At 47.2% G+C, this 19,767-nt stretch overlaps 1 protein-coding gene across 1 annotated transcript in view; it reads right to left on the bottom strand.

Annotated features, from left to right (window-relative positions):
* Prkch (protein kinase C eta) overlaps nucleotides 1-19,767 on the bottom strand; it is a 199,651-nt gene that overhangs the window by 72,759 nt on the left and 107,125 nt on the right. Inside the window, exons 3-7 of the mRNA XM_036205636.1 lie at nucleotides 16,884-16,972; nucleotides 15,382-15,511; nucleotides 12,953-13,080; nucleotides 10,473-10,616; nucleotides 10,149-10,322 (exon numbers count right to left, since the gene is read on the bottom strand). Of these exons, the coding sequence (XP_036061529.1) occupies nucleotides 10,149-10,322; nucleotides 10,473-10,616; nucleotides 12,953-13,080; nucleotides 15,382-15,511; nucleotides 16,884-16,972 (665 nt within the window). The remainder of the gene's footprint in view (nucleotides 1-10,148; nucleotides 10,323-10,472; nucleotides 10,617-12,952; nucleotides 13,081-15,381; nucleotides 15,512-16,883; nucleotides 16,973-19,767) is intronic.

Here is a 19,767-nt window from a genome sequence, read left to right as displayed (position 1 = left end):
CTTTTGTAAGGACAATATGACACACTTCACTTTCTCTGTAGGAAACAGTCTTTTAGCCCACATGACTAGACACTGAGAAGAGATGATTGGACAGTCGTGGGAGACCACAGTTTTCAGCCAAGGCAGATTCCTCAAGGAATACCTGGCAATAACTCAAGGGCAATAACTGATAACTGATAGCTAGTGAATGGATAGCAAGGATCATGCTGGATGGCCTGCAATGCACAGGATAAGCCCTCCGAGAGAGGCTTATCCCACCATGTGTTAAAAGAGGTCACACAACATGGCACTGTACAAGGAAGAGGATGGTATTTAAGGCTCACGGCAAATGATAACAGTTCACCAGCCCTGAGATGGGTCACGTGATAGGGGTTATGCTCTGGGCAATGTGAAAAGGAACTGTCTCGGTAGATCTGTCCTAAAGCCCAAATAAAGAGGAGCTAGTCAAGTAAACATTAGGCCCCCATTCTATAGGCTTCAGAAGAGAAACCTGAACCAGGATGTAGGCCAACTCCACTTTATTAGCTGTGTTTCATGATTGTGTCTAACCCACCCTAAGCAGCTTTTGCCATCCGTAGATGGAGGTTGGTACAGAAGCTGTAGACAGCGGCTCATCCCCACTTCATGCTTCCTCAGAAAATACCAAAGAGAACGTGGTTCTGTGCTCCCAGGGGAGGGAGGGAGTGAATGGAGCAGGAAAACGCCAGAGTGGGTGGCTTCCCAAGGAACAGTGCAAAGAAACGGAAAAACGGGTATGGTTGGAAGTGGAGGTGGCCAAAGGGCACGCCTGTTTTGATGGGGAAATATGTGTTATGTCATTTTAACCTTCAAAATGTCCTACACCTTGAGGATGAAGTGAAGAGGTTCTGGGCAGAGTCCCAACACTCGTTCCAAAACCCCTGACTGAGAGATGGCTGATGACAGCGCAGATGTAGGAAGAAATGAGCTCCCAGTTCAGTGGGCTCTTCTGCGGAATGAGCAGCCTGCAAGCTGGAAGCCTCCCTCGGAAGAGAAGCTGGAATGCACTGGCTGGCCCTGCAGGGAAGAAAGGGCACGCTGCTCTCTCTAGTGCATAGGATCGTAGCAATGAGACAGGGCAGTGCCATCTGACAGCAGAAGGCAGGAAAGGGAGCCTTGGGGAAGAGTGGGACAGTGGGTCTTGATGGCTCCTGAGGTTATGTGGCAGTATGCAGGGAGGTACACAAATGTCCCCATGGCCTGGAGCAGGAGATGTCAGTGAAAGAAGACCACACAAACATTGAGGTGAGCAGGAGAGCAAGCAAGGGCTGGCACTCTTCCCATTCTGTCTGCCGACATGAGCCTGTATAGTATAGCAATTCAGCACCAATCACTAGCCAGCGGCGATGTGGGGCTTGAATCAGGCCTCCCTCATAATCATCAGCAGATCCCAAGTTCACTCCAGTGTCCATAAAAATAAGCATGCACTGGACATGCAAATACAGCTTTAAATACCCCTACACTCCCTTCCCAGCAGGTGGCTATACAGAGCTCGGCCACAGTGGAAATGAAGAACAGCCTCCGATGGCTGGCTGGCCACCTGCTGAGTCGAACCCACATAAGACAGCTTCAGACCCACAGCTTCCTAGGCCAGCTACACGGAGGCCTAGGCTGCACTTCTTTGTGTCCTGCTGTGTCCTCAGGGCGAAGTCCGGGCTTCCTTTCACAGGTGCTCCATAGTCTTGGTCGAAATGCTTTTCCACCTTGTGCCGCAAGCTAACTTGCGACCAGGCTGTCTCGACTCATGAGAAGCCCTGGCTGTTTCTGGGGCCCAGGAGAGACAGGCATAACCTAGTTCCAACCAGTGATCTTGAGTAGTTATAAGAAACTCAAGTATTTCAAAACTAGAACACATTACAGCCTATGGTTTCTGCCCGAGAAAGTTGTTTTTTGTTGTTGCTGTTGTTTTGTTTGGTTTTGTTTTTTTAACAACTGCCTAACTGTCTCCAGGGTGGGGTGGACTCACTCCAGCTACAATCATAGCTTCAGACCCTGTCTGGACAGCGATGTCAGTCAAGGTGGGAGCCTACCCAACCTCCCAGAGACTATGTTCAGGCAATGCAGAAACTAAGGTGTTAGTTGATTTGGGTCTTATAGCTACCCTGGTTGAACTTTTGCAGAAAGCCTGACGCATGGGTCAGAGCTTCCCCAGGATCCAGAGTTCAAGGTCAGCTATCCACACTTACTGCATGAGCTCAGCCTCCCATCATCACTCACACGTGCCATCCTACCTCTAGACTAAGAGGAAAGACTGACTTTCCACCAGACCACCTCCTTTCCAGTCCGGCAGCCAGCTTGGCACTTGAACTTCCAAGGGCACTGTTGAAGACAGGGGATTGGCAACTTGACTCACTGTGGTAAGGGAAAACCATAACTATGCAATCACTAGCTCAACACTTCCAGTCACTGTGAGCACACGTGGCTGAGGCTAATTCTGGTGAAGATTGGGGACATCAAGGGAAATGCCACACAGTGCCACAAAACATCTTTCCAGATGTAAAAATGCGGGGGCTGCTTACCCTCTAGGCTGTCAGTGTTGGTGAGAGCCATAAACAAGCCAGTTAGAGTTAAGCAACCTCAACAACAATGGTTTGCAGATGGAGTATCCTGCAGACCTAGCCAGAGACAGGAACAGAGGAACACTTCTTTTTCTCCCATTCATGTTCAAGACCCTGTTTACCAACAGGAAGTCCAAGGTCTGGTAGCCTGAGAGGACAGAAGCTCAAATCCCATGCCTGAAGGTGGCCCCCTTGCACACTGTCCCCACAGGCTGTCCAGTTGAAGAGGTCAGCCAAACACATGACATGGTCCAGACATCGTAATCTGGTCTGTGGACCTGTCTCCATAGCTACCAACCTAAAAGAAAGATGGAACACACTGATGGGCTGGGAGCAAGCAGAGATGGGAAACACCAATACCATGTTCTAGTTTGCTTTCTATTTCCATCTGAGCCAAAGGCAAACAACAATAAATGACCCATAAGCTGACCAGATGGCATATGAAGTCATTGCTCAGGGAAAGGAGGAGACCTAGTTCCAGAGAGATCAGAGGAAATATCCTTAGGCGCTTCACAAAAAGCCAGAGAACACGTATGGCAGAAGAATACAGCTATATATTCTTCTCAGATGTAGACATTGCAGAGAGGGGAGACTTCTCACCACACTGTAACAGACACAGCCCAGAGCTGCCTAACCTGGTCAAGAACACACATACTGCCTCTTGCTTTGTGACCCAGGACGGACTGACCTCTGTGGACCTCAGCTATCCAAACTGTTACAAGGATGAAAACATCTTCACCTTCTAGGATTATTTTGAGTATTGCAAGATATTTTGCCCAACAGGTATTTACTGAATAGCAGTTACTTTCCGAGGCGGCAGTGATGAGTAGAAGCATCCAGAATGGATCTTGGGTCTCAGTGAACTTCCAGCTTCTGCATTTTGCCCATCCTGCAGAACTGGCACATTTAGACTCCAAGACTCATCCAGGCACGCTGAAGCTAACAGGGGCCTCCTCAGAGGCTCATTGCCTTTGTCTCTTCTTCTTCTCTCCTAACCTGCAGCCTTGGAGTCTCTTCTCCTTGCCCAGGATGGCACAGCATCAGAACATGGGGAATGGATGCCATGACAGGAGCTGAGTGTGCCTCCTTCCCAATCCAGCTGCTCGCAGCAGCTCAGGATGCACCGGGACTGGCCACGCTGCCTGAAGCTCAGTGTTCAGCACAGAGTGGGCTGTGGCTAATCTACCCCTGCACTGTGGATGCAGTCACACCCCACTCAAGACCCCTTCCAGAGGCTTTCTGCCCATTAGGAAGGATGGACATATTTTTGGATGGAGATGCCTAACTGATTAAAATAGAAAACAAGGAATTTCTTAAAGACACTGGGCGCTGGGAAAGCGAGAGACTAAACTTTAACTCAAGGTTCGGAAGTTCTCACCGGCCCAAAAAAGGGGTGCAAGAATAACTCCTTTCTCACATTTACACACACTGCTTTACTAATAACTAAGAGACAAGAGAAAAATTCGGAGAAAGCAATGCTCTCTGGCCCTCGTGTTGCCCTTAGTGACTTCCCTAACATACTTGGAATCTGCTGAGAGCGTCTTGTGCCTGTGTGCACAGACCCTAAACAATCTCACTTCAGAAATCGGGCCTTGGCTGTGCTGACCGGCAGATGAGAAACAGTGGGTCCCTCTGAGCTGCCAGGAGCTCCATCTGCAGGGCTGACCCAGGAAGGCCAGCAGCCCCAGCTCTCTGAGGAAACCTACTGCAGAGAGCCAGTTCTCTCCCTCCCTGCTCTGGGAGCCTCAGTGGTCTACAGCCACCAGAGAGGCTGATGGAGACAGAGCTAAACCCCTAAGGAGCGAGGAGGGACCTCAGTGCAGCCCTCTCCCGGGGGACGGGCACAGGGTGTCTTGTGTTTTCCCACCAGAACCCTTGCTCTGAAACTGGGTCTCTGGACAAAGACTAATGCATCTGACCAATATTGACTCTGTGACCCCCCCTCCCTGCTCTTTCTGTCTTCGGTGTCCCCCTCACCCCACTCCAGCCTCTCCCTCTGGCTGGTCTCTTATCACCCACCACCTCTTTGGCTCTTGCAAGCTCAGTAGCTCAGCTCTCTCTCCCTGGCCTCAGCTGAGTGCCTTCTACTCAGGTGGTAAGCCTGCAGGAGGAAGGCGAAGGCAGTGGGGTCTCCATAAATGCCAAAAGGCTGACAGCCACCAAGGAAGATGAAAGGATCCGGAAGTGAACAACTTCAAAGGACTGAGGACTGACGCATGCACTGGATTTGAGACCCAGGTCCCCGGTGACCAAGTGCTCTCCTTACTAAGGAATGCCTTATTCTCACTATCCATTGTTTCCAACAAAACCTGACACATATTTGAAAATGTATGTCCAGGGTTGGGGATTTAGCTCAGTGGTAGAGCTCTTGCCTAGCAAGTGCAAGGCCCTGGGTTCGATCCTCAGCTCAAAAAAAAAAAAAAAAAAAGTATGCCCTTCCCCAGCAACCCTACCATTCAACCATAGTCCTGATGATATTTTTGGCATCATTTCCCGCTGGTGCATGTGTGGGGAACAAGAGCCAGTTCCCCGTCTTGATCAGAACTTGATGGGGATACACTCGCTCATCTTTGTAAATTCTGTGTTCTTTCCAGGAACCTTCTAGTTCTATAGTTTCCTAAAAGTGTTGGGTCTGGAGGGAGTGTTTTAATATTTCCATGTTTCCCTGAAGGACCAACAAAGCAAAGATAATAACTGTGTCTATCCTACGTGATGACAACCACATGCCATTAATCATACATGTCAGATGCTTTTGACAATATCTGATACAAAGTACTTTTTTTTTTCTTTTTGTAAACTGACCAGCAGGGTCTGGAACTCATGAACTCCAATGATACTACCTCACATGCCCTGTCTGGGACTACAGGTATGTGCCATCATACCTAGAAGAAAGTCCTCTTCCATTCGTACATTATTTAAGTGTACTCCCTTTGCTGAACACTCAGGTTGTTTCAACTTAACTCAAATAGCAAGAAAATAAACAACTCCAAAAATCTAAAACAGAGAAAAGGACCTAAATAGATATTTCTCAAAAGAAGAACTATAAATGGTCAACAGATGCATGAAACAAAAATGCTTGCCACCACTAACCGTCAAAGAAATGCAAACTGAAGCCACACTGAGATACCACCTCTTCCCTGCCAGAGCTTCTATTAACAGGATGAAAGGCACTGGATGCCGGCAAGAGTGAGGAGGAAAATGGACCGTGCACACTGATGGCGGGACTGTGAGTCAGTCAACCACTGTCCAAAACTACATGATGATACCTCGAAAATTAAAATGGAACATGCATATGATCCAACAATTCCATTAGCTCGGTGTATATCCAAAGAAAATGAAGTCAGCATATTGAAGAGAGAATTACATGCTCCGCTCACTGCAGCATTATTGGTGGCATGGATGAATAGACACAGAAAATGTGGGGTAGACGTACAATGAAATGTCACTCAACCTTAAAACAGGAGGAGACCCTGTCATTTGTGGCAACACAAACGGAGCTGGAGAAGATTAAGAGAAATAAACCAGGCACAGAAAAATCAAATCTAAAAATCTCCTATGAGCAGAGAGAGCAATGATGGGTACCAGGGCTGAGGGTGGGATGACCAAGGAGCTGTCAACCAAAAAATATTAGCAATGGACTAATAATATATATTAACAATCTTTAAAAGTTAAGTATCTTTAAAAAGCATTTAGTGTGTGTGTGTGTGTGTGTGTGTGTGTGTGTGTGTGTGTGTGTGTGTGTCTGTGTCTGTGTCTGTGTCTGTGAATGTATGCCACAGCAGATGTGGAGATCAGAGGACAACTTAATGGAATCAGTTCTCTCCATCCACTATGTAGGTCCCAGGGATCAATTTCAGGTCATCAGGCTCAGTGACAAGGGCCTTTACCCACCACATCTTGCCGCCCCAAATTAACCATTCTTATGTACATCCATCTCATCCTCACACTGTTTCTGTTAGTTAAGACAATGAAAAATAAAACCAGTAGATCCGACAGCTTTTACAAGTCTCCATAAAGGTTATTATTCCCCAGGTCTTAGAAAGCATGGTGCTATCAGAAGGTTTGAGAATCCTAACTTATTTCTACCCTTATAAATAATAATATGTATGGAGAGATTTGGACAGAGAAGTTTATGGATTCCTAAACCTATAGAGAAAACTTGGTAAAGGAGCTAGTATTTGAAATTTGCTTATTGTTTTCTTTTTTGGCAAGAACAGAAGGAGTTCCCACTTCATGGTTTCTATGTGGGGAGCTCTGGGATGGTTGCCTCTGGTGTGGGGAAGTGGGTGTTCATCACAGAGTAGCCTCAGCATTTAAGAAGAAGTTTTATGCTTTTATTCACTAGGGCATTGGCAACCTGCCGGTCAGCCCCACCTCTGAACCCTGAGAAGTCTCTTTATCCTCTCATGGGATCCTCACAGAGGCCTCACTCTCCTCCTGTGACCAGGACTGGAGGCTTTGACAACACACTCAGGCCATTTAGACACAGGAACACAGAGAAGAACTCTGATCATTGGTCCTGGCAGCTCTGCAGGCGAACGCTTCAGCAGCTGGTGGGCCAACACTCATGTGCGGTGCGAGACTACACATGACCCATGCATGGGTCAGAGTCAGCCTGACCTACACCTGAACCATGTCTCCACCACTATCAGCCCAAGAGTCTCTTAGTGAGCTCCCTCCTCTTCTGGGGATTCAGCAAACAGGGATTCTATAGGGCCACAAGGGATGGCACATTCTTGAACAAAGACCCTCCCGGTGAAATGGCATTTGGCAGACAGCTTGAGGGTGGGGAACTCCCATGCCCTACCTGGGCTCACTGCTGAGCCCTTGAGAGGCGAGGCCACAGTCAGCACCCGACTTCTCAATTGAGAGGCTCTGGCTTGCAGAATCAGGTAGCTGGAGTCATCTAACTTTGCCATTCCTTGTAGTGACTAGCATCTTCAGTCCTGTATACCTGGTGTTACAGTGACTAGGAGTAGACCCTGAGGATACCCTGCGGGTGGAAGTTCAGCACCCGACTCCCCAGACCCCCCAGAGATCCATGTGCAGGGCTCATTTGGTTCTTGGTCGCCAGCACTCCTTTCATCCTCTAACCTGGAGGTCAGGAGCATTCCCCTTGGTCTTTGTTTTGGAGACAGTGCTGCGATCCACACCCTTTAAAAATGCTCTGGAGCGTCACTGTTCTGGTGGAGAAATCAAGACCACTTTGCAGTCACGACTGCCACCTTGTGGCCAAACACCAGACCTTCACTAGGAAAGGGCCACCGATGCTAATGAAGACTTCAGTGGCTAAGTGAGGAATCCCATGCCCTCTAAAAATTTTATTACTGCATGGGGTCACTGCACAGATTAAATAAGATGGCAGATACCAATCTATCGGAGCAATGCTTCAAAGGCCGACCATAAAATGTTAGCCACCTTTAACTGTGATGGAGGAGGGCACAAGTGGACTCTACCCAAATTTTAAATGCTATGCCACGTAGAACTGCTCTATAAACATGAAAAGATAAAAGTACAAGGGGACTTGTTGCAATATGGGTTGAAATAAAAGACCGGGTAAGTAATTAAGCAAAAAAATAAATAAATTATATAACACGCACGCACACACACATATATACACAAACACAGGTCTAAATATATAGTGTTGTGTGGCCTGGTTGTCCTTGAAACCACGAAGATCCGCCTGCTCTGGCATCCTGAGTGCTGGAATTAATGGCATATTCCACCATGCCTGGCATAATATGTTATTAACATAAAATACTATACAACTACTAAAAACGAAGCAGCTAGATGTATACAAGTATGAAACAATTTCCAAGGTTACTGTTACTGTGTTTAAAAATGAGTGTGATCATAGTCAAAGTATACTACTGTTTATATTTTTTATTTTTAAAATTACTTTATGTGTATGGGTGTTTGGCTTGCATTTATGTCTGTGTATTACAAGCATGCCTGGTACCTGCAGAGGCCAGAAGAGGGCATCAGTATCCTTGGCACTGGAGTTACAGACAGTTGTTAGGTACCCTGTAGATGCTGGGAATTGAACCTGGGTCCTCTGGGAGAGCAACCAGTACTCTTAACTGCTGAGCATATAATGGGTGATGTGCATATAATGTGCATATGCTTTCATGTGCCTTGAAAGGCTTCTTTTGACTATGAGGACCAAGACACTTGGGGGATGCTGGAGGATGTGCGTGCTGCCTAGTGTAAGGAGATCACAGCCTGGCCTGGCATTCCTCCACATCGGCCTCTTCTGTGTCTTTCTGCTGCCTTCCACAGCCTGGTCCTGCTTTCCTGTGCAGTTTCTCCTCCCCTCAGGCCCTCCTCAGAGTCAGCATCTCACACTGTGCAGAGCTTTGTTCCCACCTGATGCTCTGCCTCAGCTCCAGGTCTGTGGGAGCTGTTTACTCACTGTGGGGAGCACTCTCCTTGCCTACAAATTCAAAGCCTCATTTCTGGCCTCAGCTTAGCTGTGAATTGCCATTTCCAGTCAAGTGAGATGCCCGGTGTGTTCCCACAGCACCTCAGGTTCCCTGATGGCCGCACAGCCAAGGGACATGCCCAGGGTTCAGTCTCCCAGGCAGCAGGAAAATTCTGACTCATCTGTTGGAACCGGGGTGCCTTCACAGAGGTCACCTTCCCTCTTTGCTGATAAGAGAAACCCAGGTATGGACCCAATTCTAAAAAGGCAGCAGAGGGACCTGGCCCCGAGAATGGTCCCATTAGTGTAAGACAGTCATGATTCATTGGCTCATCTTGGTGAGGCATCTCCTCTCCCAGCTCCTGCTGCTAAAAAAGATGGCCCCAGACTAAGAAAGGAGAGTTGTCCGTGCCCCACACTGGCCTCTGTTTTGGATGCTGTCCTGTCAAAGTGGGATGTGTAAAGGTGCAAAAAATAGTCAGAGCCACCGCCACCGAGTAGAAGACATTAGAAAGCGTGTCCAACGACGCTGGGCAATAAATCCAACCCCAGGAGTCACGGCCTGACTTTACATTGTGTGAATTAATAAGAACCATTGTTCAAACGAACCAAGACCACCCTGGTTTGTTTGTTTGTTCAAACTACCATTAGCTCAGCATCCTACTGATTACAGCAAAAAGCATTCCGCGTTGCTACTCTTTACATCACAGGCAGAGTCAAAGCCCATGACTAGTCCAAGGTACCAGACAAAGGGTCTTTAAGGCCTGGAGCAAGGTCTTGGGATGAATCAAGACAGGTTCTCTTTCTGTGTCCTTCTCAACTCTTTCACTCAGGGTTAAGCCTATCCAGAATATAGAAGAACCGTAGCCAAATTCACCAAAGAAAAACCATAACATTTCCTTTCCTCTTAGACTTCCATAACTTCTCTGCTGTAGGAAAATTCATGTGTGAAGGCCTTTTCAACATCAGGGCATACAACCCTTGAGGTGACCCCTCTATGGGGCAGTACGAAGGAAGGGGTCTGCCCAGGGCACCAGAATGTCTTGAGAGCCCATTCCACCAACTTCCCGACCTGGTCAACATCTCCCACTTGTCTCAGCTCTTGAAGACAGGAGGCTGTGAGGCAGGAAGGGGGCAGCAGCCATACTCACAGGAGTCTGAAAGCAGCAGAACAGCTGGGTGAGGAAGGGGTGGTTGCGGGCCAAGGACAGGATCCTCTTCTCAGTCATGGTACATTCCACATCGTCATCCTGCAGGATCACGTCCTTCTTCAGCACCTTCACAGCGTACAGGTCCCCTGTTTCCTTTATCCTGGCGAGCATCACCTAGAGCGAAGCAGGAGCGAGCGTGAGGGCCACTCAAGGGTTGAGGGTGTGGGTGCACGTGAGAAGGACCGGTGCGCACCCACATCCATACATGTACACGCACATAGCATGCTTGTTCCTTCAATCCAGTCAAGCAAAGCCCAGACTCACCTTCCCGAAGCTCCCCTTCCCCAACACCCGGATGAACTCAAAGTTGTCGATGCCGAATCTGCTGGAAGAGTTGACACCGATCCCATTTCCTTCTTTGGAGCCCTCCTTTCCCTGCCGTCTTAACGTCGATCTGGAAATGAGTTTCTGCAAGGAGGAGGAACGTAGATATTACTGTGAGCACAAGGCCGGTATGGACAGAGAGACCTTCCTAGCAGTGAGCGGTCTCCGCCTCCACCCGGCGTGTGGAGAAGTCAGTCCTGGGCAGATGTTCTCCAACTCAAAACCACCTCCCGATCTGGTCTGTATGCATGCACTGCTATATGGAGAATGCATCCAAGTTTGCGCAAAAATGAAGATTCCAGTGCCCTAGGCTGGTCACTGTGGTTTCTTCTCCTATGGCTTCTCCATGGAGCAGTCAGTTCCAAGAGAGCCACCTAGTGACCACTTCATGTAAAGGGTGGTTTTCGTGTGTGCTCAGAGTCACAGCAGCCGGACAGGAATGTGTGTTTTTAATACAAAAACTTAAATTATATAAATAAAATTCAATGTAAAATAGGAACAACGAGAATTATGATGGGTAAATGTTAAATATCTAAAACCTCACCAGCCTCCTCTCTGTATACATTTTTTAAAAAAGCAATATACAAAGACACATATTTTCATACTGAATTTAAAAATATGACTCAATTGTTGTCTTATTGCACATACTATTATTTTTCAATGGTCACATTTTCTTTATACATCTTTGGATGCCTTTTGAGAACACAGGCTGCTTCTGAAAATATTTATTTTTATTATTTTTAAATATGTATGTGTCCATGTGTGGGCATGTGCACATGTGCGGAGGTGTCATGGAGGCCAGAAGAGGGTTTTGGATCCATTGGTGTTGAAGTTAGGTTTGTTTGTTTTTTGTTTTTTTTTGTCCTTTGAGGTGTTATGAATGGACCCCAAGGCTTCATGCATGCTAGAAAAGTACCCTGCCACTGAGCGGCTCCCTTACTCAGAGGATACGAATTTTGAAGTCCTTGATGTATCTAGTTTAAAAGGATGTGCCTAGACTCTAGGCCCTGGTGGGACTTCTAAGCAATGTTGAAAATAAACCAATATACCACAGCCTGCACCTTCAAGGATCTTATATATTTAACACCCTAAAACAGGGATAGCAATATAATAAAATGGATAATATTTAAAATACAGTGGTTTTTCTAGCCCCCCCTAAAAAAATCTCTTGTGAACTTTTCAATAATGGAAAAATGGTCCCAGCTTAAATTTTATTTCCTCAACCCAAATTCTTGGTTGGAGCTAAAGACTCAAGAGCCAGTGTTCCTTAATCTCCTTTTAAAACCCATTTTTCTCTTTGGTTACTTATAATTCTCTCTTTTTAATGATGCACTGTCGGCAGGTAAATCTGGTTTCCTCACTATTAAATACCATAATACTGAAGGTACTTGGTTTGGCAGACAAGGAGGCATTGCCCATTCAGGGACTGGGTCACACAGCCTGCCATATTTCAGCTGGAAATCCTTAACATTCCCATTTCAGGACCCACCATCCTATGCATTAGGACTCTGTCTCCCCTCACCATTTTAGCATCCTACCTGCCTACCCCCAAACATGCAGAGGTGGACCTTCCTAGGGCCTTCCTGAAGCACACTGTTAGTGCATGGCCCTGATCTGGCCAGGAGTCTTTCTGTAAAAGCGAATGAGACAGCCAGTGCTGCTGCTTTCTCAGTGAGTGAGAAGCTCGCAGTGACTGGACTTCCTTCCGAAGTACTCAGGGATGGCTTCACAGTGGGTCTAGGGTTTTCCTGAACTTCCCTCAAACTACCCCTTTCAGATCTCACAGCCACCCAGCCATGGCTCTGTCCCAGCCCACTGTGGACACTGGCCAGAAAGGCAGAAGGAAGAACTGGGAAGCAGCCAAGGCTTGGAGAGACCACATCAGCTGGATGTCACTTAGGAAGGTCACTTGCAGGACCACACACAGCCAGGGCAACTGAACCACTCCACCCATTCCCAAGTGTCCAGAGGAAGGAGCTATCAGCTGCAGAACGGAAGAGAGGAATTCTCAACCCCAAACACACAATGCAGTGTAGGGAAGTGGAGAACCGCAGGCTTGTCACCTTTAATCCCTTTGGAGATAAGGAAGCTGAGACTTGTGGCTACTGGCCAATTGTCCAGCTTGGTCACCAGCCAGCAGCCCACTCTAGGCATCTAGGTTGTGAGATCTTTACCGGACCAAGTGGATGGGAAGCTGATTTTAAGAGGGAGGGGTATTTCTTTCTCTTGTTTCCTGATAAACGTGCGTGCTCACTGTTTCTTGCTGTAAATGTATGTAGACGCTCGGATGGCAGAGAAATGCTTTTGTTGCGTGCAGTAGACCTGTTCCGTGTCCTTGATGAGATTATGTTCTCTGTGTCTGACTTGAGCTCACCACACTTGAATAACTCACAATAGATAACCAAAGGCAAAGGGCTCACCGAGGTTGGAGAAATATTTCCGGGTTGGAGACCCATCCCTGCCAGGGTCTTGGCAAGCTCCACAGCGTTCACCCCACAGTTTGGGGCCACATTGGCCTGACATCGAATATGTACATTCATTTTACATACTGGAGGAAAGAAAACAGCATCCAGAGTCACAAAAGAACCAAGTCACCACATGCCGTAGAGAACATTAATAGCCTAAGGATTGTGACAGAAGAATACCACAGGCTGACAATGTCATCTCACAAAAATCAAACTCACACTTAGAATAATTCCTGGCATTTTATCTATTTCTGATTTGTGCAGAAGCAGAAATCCTAGCATATTATCGAACAACAGATTTCCAATAATAGATTTTCCATCCTTTTGCCTGTGACTTGATGGGACAGACTCATCTAAATCCCATGTAACAGTCGTTGCTGCCTTGGCAACAGGATACAATATGAAGATTAAAATGTTCATCACAGTGACAATCGCAGACGATCAGACGACGCAGAATCATGCCAACTGACGTTACCCCCTCCTCCCGACTAGCAGAGAAATAAAAAGCAGCCATCAACAAGCTGCAGCCAGGTCACTGCTCAAACAAGGGAGAGGTGGTTTTCTGAGAGGAGAGCTTTGTACAGCTTCTTTCTGGGTACCCTTGTGGTTGGGTGGAACTCCTAGCCCACAGGATATACCCTGTGGGGCTGTGGTTCTAACTGTTAAGTAGGGGTAGAAAAAAAGCAACCTTTCCAGTGCTTGAAGGTCAGGGCAAATGACATTTGGAGAAGTGAGCAGAGCAGGCTATGCTTCTCGTGCTTGTGAAGGCTCCAAGGTCCAGTCAGCTGAAATCAATTCCTATCTGGTTTCTGGAAGTGGGTCCTGCGGATGGACGGCCCCACTGAAGCCACTACGTGGGACCAACGCCTCTTTGATGGAGTCGGTCCATCTTGGGAAGCACACCACCATCTAGGCTTTATGGGGATTGAGTTTGTCATCGGGGAAACTTCCTTTATGAAAAAGAATGCCACATGAGCAGAGGGAGGCCCAAAGCTTAAGCTTCAGTAGCTTCGTGGGACACTGACTGGTACAGAGGGATACACACTACAGTGACCTTTTAGAAAAACTCTGGGGCAATAAAATCAGAAGTCAAGGAGCCAAGTCCTGGGATGTATGCTGCTCTCGGGCAACTGGAGACAGAGGAGCGTAGATGAGCCCCATGCATGGTTCTGTATACTAGCTAGAAACGTAAGAAAATGGAAAGCAGCTCGTTCAGGTGAGACCACCAGGTCGGCATTAAGCTGTGCCTTGGCTGAGCTGGCTGCTGTTCCAGGAGAATGAAGAAGATGCTGGGGGGGGGGTGGTGGAGGCGGGTGTGTGTGTGTGTGCAGAGAACATCACTGTTTTTGTTTGTGTTGGTTTTTTCTTTTCCTCTGTGCCCCAGACTGCCCTGGATCTCACTACATAGATCAACCCTTGACGATGCTCCTGGGTCGGTTCCCAGGGTGATGTGATTAGAGGCGTGTGTCACACTATGCCTCACTCGAATTTGCTCCCTTTTGCTGACAGATGCAATCTGACTATCCCAGACAGCCAAGGGAAGTTGTCATCCTAGTGTGTGTCTGATGAGGCTTCAGGTGCACCCCAAGACAGCCAGATAATCACATATCAATGGGAGATGAACTCCAGGCCGATAGCTCCAACAACCCCTCCCAAGACAGAGGCTGGTCCTCACCCCACTCAGAGCCTTTGAAAAGGCAAGAGCTCTGAACAGCTCTGGGTGCAGTGGGTAAGGTGCCAGCCACCATCAAAGCTTTGCCCTTTGCCGTCTCTGCTCCTGCAGTCACATCACAGGGCTCTTGCAGACCACCCACACAGCGCCTGCTACAGTGATAGTCCAACTGCTGTCTACTTCCGGTGAGAGCCAGTTCTTCCTTAGAACCAAACTTCTTCTGGCCCTCCATCTTGCCCACACTTCCTCCAGTGCCTCTTGCAAATGCCTTTTTTTTTTTTGTCTTGTTTTTTTTGTTGTTGTTGTTTTTGTTTTTGGTGTTTTTGTTTTTGGTTTTGGTTTTTTAGCTGAGGATCGAACCCAGGGCCTTGCGCTTGCTAGGCAAGCGCTCTACCACTGAGCTAAATCCCCAACCTCAAATGCCTTTTAAAAACACAACGCTCAGTCTACACTCAGCCACGAGTAGCTAACAACTAGCATGGTAGACCACTAGATTTAACACCTAATTTAATCTTCTAATATGATTTTAGGCATCAGGTACCATTCTCTTTACATGTACTGCGTGCTCAACAAGTTATACATAAGTAATACAGCTCAGATGCTGACGTGTAAAACATCAGCCCTCGGTCAGATGCTGAGCCTTCAGAACTCCACACACGTATAGTATGATGTTGCCATGGAGAAGAGGGAGGCCAGCACCTCTGCATCTTACTTTTACACTGAAGTCCTTGTCGCATTATCCCCCAGAGCAAGGAGCCGCAGTGATCGCAGAACGTGGGCACCTTGTAGTTGTGAATGCTGAACTTGTGTGGGATGTTGATTCCAAAGCGCTGCTCTGCAATCTGGAGGGAGAGGAGGACAGCTCAGCTCCCATGGAATGCCTTTTTGTAATAATTGCAACAGGAGCCCAGCAAAGGCCGAGTAGCACAATGACACCCGAGCTCTGGATGCATCATTCTACTATGCTCAGCTCTGGGCTGCTCAAGTCTCAGCACATTTTGCCCATGAACAAGACAGGGCGGAGATACAGGTGCACATCAGACCATTCACCACTTGGGGAAAGAAACAGAAGTTAAAAATTTCCCTCTCATCTTTTATACTCAGACCACAGTTCTCTCTGGATTCTAGAAACCGCGTCACTCAGGAGGTATGGGGTCACTGAATGAAGCCACCCCAAAGTGACCCTGCAGCGGCCATCTCACCCAACCCTTCCAACCTTCATCCGGCATTTGCATTTGGACAATGGGAGTGCAGACTTAGTGGTTTTTCCTCGCGTGACATTTCTCTGTACCTCCTCACCATATGCTCTATGATCAGCCTCACAGTTTGAAGCCAAAACTACAGGTGTACCACGAGAAAGGGCAAGACGGTGACTGTTCCTCTGTGCACTTTCCGGGGCCTCTTTCCTTTACGAGCTCCAGTCCACACCCCTCTGTGTGTTCCCTATCCTGCATGTGCACTGTCACAGGTCCCCAAGTTGGACTCTTGCATTTGCAAGTTGAGTGTCAACAACACTCCCCCTGCTTTTTCCTCCCGAATTTAGAGCATGTGCCCATGCCAGGCAAAGGCAACGGGAGCTTTTACACACAGGGACATTTCCCTGGAGTCCCTGAGAGGCTGAAGGAGGCCCAGGGTCTCTTTGCTTAGCAAACATTCTTTACAGTTAATGGACTTGTCAGTTCCGTTTAACTGACGCAAATACGCATGAGTGAGGCATAGATGTTTCAGGCTGATGCACAGAGAGGCCTAGCCAGTGGTGCTATTTGGCACGGCTACAGAGTCACTAGGAGGTGGGATCTAGTTTTATTTTTTTTGGGGGGGGGGGAAGAAGCCATTCTTAGTGGCAGAACTTTGCAGGTAATACCCCACCCTAGGTTCCAGGCTCAGCCTCCTCTCCACCCTGCTGGGAAACTGCTCTGCCCCATTCTGATAGTCTGAAACATCAGACACCATGAGACAAAATAAATCTTAACTCCTGAAAGTTAGTGATGGGGTAGGCATTCTGTCACAGCGAGGCAGAGTCACTACCATACAAGGTGAGGTCGCACTACAAAGGAGCAGAAATAAAAATTCCAGCACTATTGTGGGTTCTAAGAATTATGGGAAGGCTGAGGGGGAGGGGGAAGAGTGACACAGGGAGGCAGGAGAAGGTGGGGAGAGAGGGAGAGCGCACAGGGGAAGGGGTGCTTAATCAGCAGACCAGCATTCCCTTACCTTGGCATCCACTTTGTTAATATTGTTTTGGCAAGTGCAGGCTGTAACAATTAGATGATGGCAGCGTTTATGGACGACGCAGGTGCACACTAGGAAATTAAATCCAGCAATTACACATTTATCAGAAGCTCCCAGGACAGTCGGTTGTAGCAGTCGGTGAAAGCTTGCCCATGCCAGCGACTTGACTTGGCTGTCTGGCCACATCCTTCCTGCATCTATTGACAGCACCCTAACGAGACCTCTGTTTAAGGCCAGACTGTCCGCCATCCTGCCCTAAGCTGCCCCCTCCTTCCTGACTGGATTTCATCCTGCGCCCACCTTCAGAGGAATCTTTTCACAGTATGACGCTCGTCTCGTCTGTCCCATGATTGAATACTCCCGGGACCATCTCATAGCCATCAACAGTGTCCAAACCCAGCCAGGTTCCAGACCCCTCAGAGGCCACCATGCTACTTAATATTATCCTTCTATGAGACCCATTGGCTTCAATAAAAACTAAACTGTACGATCTTTCTAGAACAGCATTCCCTCTCTGTCTCTAAGATAGCCTACTTGCCTGATAGCTAATGTTTATAGTAAGATAAAACTCAAAGACTATTTTGCCTGAGAAAATATTCTCCATCTACCCCTTTCTAGACCCAAACTACCCTTCCTCCTTGGATTTCTCACAGCCCCTCAGACTGTCCCTTCCTTCAAATCTTCCACCTGTGGCTGAGGCCTGCCCAGAAGCCCTTGCACGGTGCTGAGTGCTCAGTGGGCAATTTAATACACATTTGCAGAATAGCTCAACCAGCTTCCTGAATATTCAAAACTCCGAGTGGTACCCTAAGTATAATGCTATAAATTTTCCATCTGAGTATGGTTTCCACTATGCCCCACCTGTTTTTATATTCTTCATTTTTATTGAATGCAAGATTTTTTTTTTTATGTTCTTGTAAGCTTTCGTTGCCTCCCATGCTACCTAGAATGCGTTGTTTGCAAATAATGAAGGTTTTTCAGATATCTTTCTGCTCTTGGCTTCAAGTTTAATCCCATTGTGAATTGACAGGGTGATTCTTTTGTTTTTATTTTTAAAAAAAAGTGTGTGTGTGTGTGTGTGTGTGTGTGTGTGTGAGAGAGAGAGAGAGAGAGAGAGAGAGAGAGAGAGAGAGAGAGAGAGAGAGAGAGAGAGAGAGAGAGACTGGCCAGACCACATGACTCCTGTGTGTTCTGTTTCTTTCCACGTTTGTTAGAGTGGAGAGAGCATCCATGAGCACTGCTTGTGTGTGCTGCACAGATACACACATCAAGCCAAACACCATAAACATAAAATAAAAATTAAGTAAAGAATTTACATGAGATATTAGCATGTACCAGGCCATGGGCTTGATTCTAGCACACTCACTCACTCAATCAATGTGAGGAAATTTTTACAATTAAATACCTCTCATTTTCACAATTCTAAGGTAAAATCACCTTACTAGTATTCTTGCAGACTTAGGAAAAGGTAAGAAGGAAGTGTAAAAGAAGATCCCTCCTAGGTGGTCTATGTGGGTGGGGTCTGCTGGCCTTTCATGGGGGCTTCCCCTGCTGTTGCCCCGAGGGTCATCTGGACATCAGTGCTGGGCATTTTGACTCCTTCTCTTCAGGTGACTGGTAACACAGTGCCACATTCCACAGTGGCAGTCCACATGTAAATAAGAAAATCCTCTTCCTCTTTTAGAGGAGCTTTTTCACTTAGGAGAACTGATTGAGACATGCTCTTGAACCTAATTTTTGCTTTTATGTGTGGAAAGTTCCACTGAACTCTCCAAGTTAGGGAAAATGAGCATGTCATTAATACAGCAGTTGTAACTGACCTACACACTGCAAATTCTGTCCTAACTGAGAAGACAGCTCATGAGTCAGGCTGATATCACTTTTTAGCCTGGACCTGCTAGGGGTATATCCTCTAGTGATATATCCACCTTATACATTCTTATATAGATCGAGAACTCTAGATACACAAGGGTAGAGTTTACAGGTTAAACTCTGTGATTTAAAGGTGTGTCTTTTGTTTCTTTTTCTCTCTGCATAGCACCAGGGCAGTGATTCTCACCCCGTGGCTTGTGACCCCTTTGGGGGCTGCACATCAGATATTTACATTATGATTCCTAACAGTAACAAAATTACAGTTATTTAAGTAGCAAGGAAAATAATTTTATGGTTGGTGTCACCACAACATGTGGAACTGTATTGAAGAGTCGCTGCGTTAGGATGGTTGAGAACCTATGTGCAGGGGCATTTGATGGCTAACTTTCAGTGGGGTACCTGTTCTTTTGTTTTGTTTTGTTTTTTTCTTTTTTGTTTGTTTTTTTCGAGACAGGATTTCTCTGTGTAGCTTTGATGCCTGTCCTACATCACGCTCTGTAGACCGGGCTGGCCTTGAACTCACAGAGATTCACCTGCCTCTGCCTCCCAGTGCTGGGATTAAAGGCGTGCGCCACCACCACCCAGCGGGATACCTGTTCTTTAAAGAGCAGGAAAGAACATTAGTTAGGAGGCATGAGAGGATTTTGTTTACATCTCACTGAAGGACATAAAAACAAATGCCTGATAGGAGAGAAGTGTGCTGGGCCAGTCCTCATCAGAAGCACGGGATGGGTGTTTCAGACAAAGCAGGCCTGAGTGTGAGGACACCATCAGAGCTAGAAAGGCCACTGTGTAGTTAGTAACAGGGCCAGTTCTTCAGAAAGGCGTGCCACGAGTAACACGCCGTACCTAGCAATGGGCAGCAATGCAGCACTGCCACAACATACTCACACTAATATTCATGGAAGGCACCAGCCAGCAGCAGCCGACAACGCATTCCCCCAAGCTCATGAGGAACATTTATCAACAAAAGACACATTCTGGACCTTAAACT

Source organism: Onychomys torridus, chromosome 14, assembly GCF_903995425.1.
Source record: "Onychomys torridus chromosome 14, mOncTor1.1, whole genome shotgun sequence".
Classification (NCBI taxonomy): domain Eukaryota; kingdom Metazoa; phylum Chordata; class Mammalia; order Rodentia; family Cricetidae; genus Onychomys; species Onychomys torridus.
This window is presented reverse-complemented; position numbering and strand designations above follow the sequence as displayed.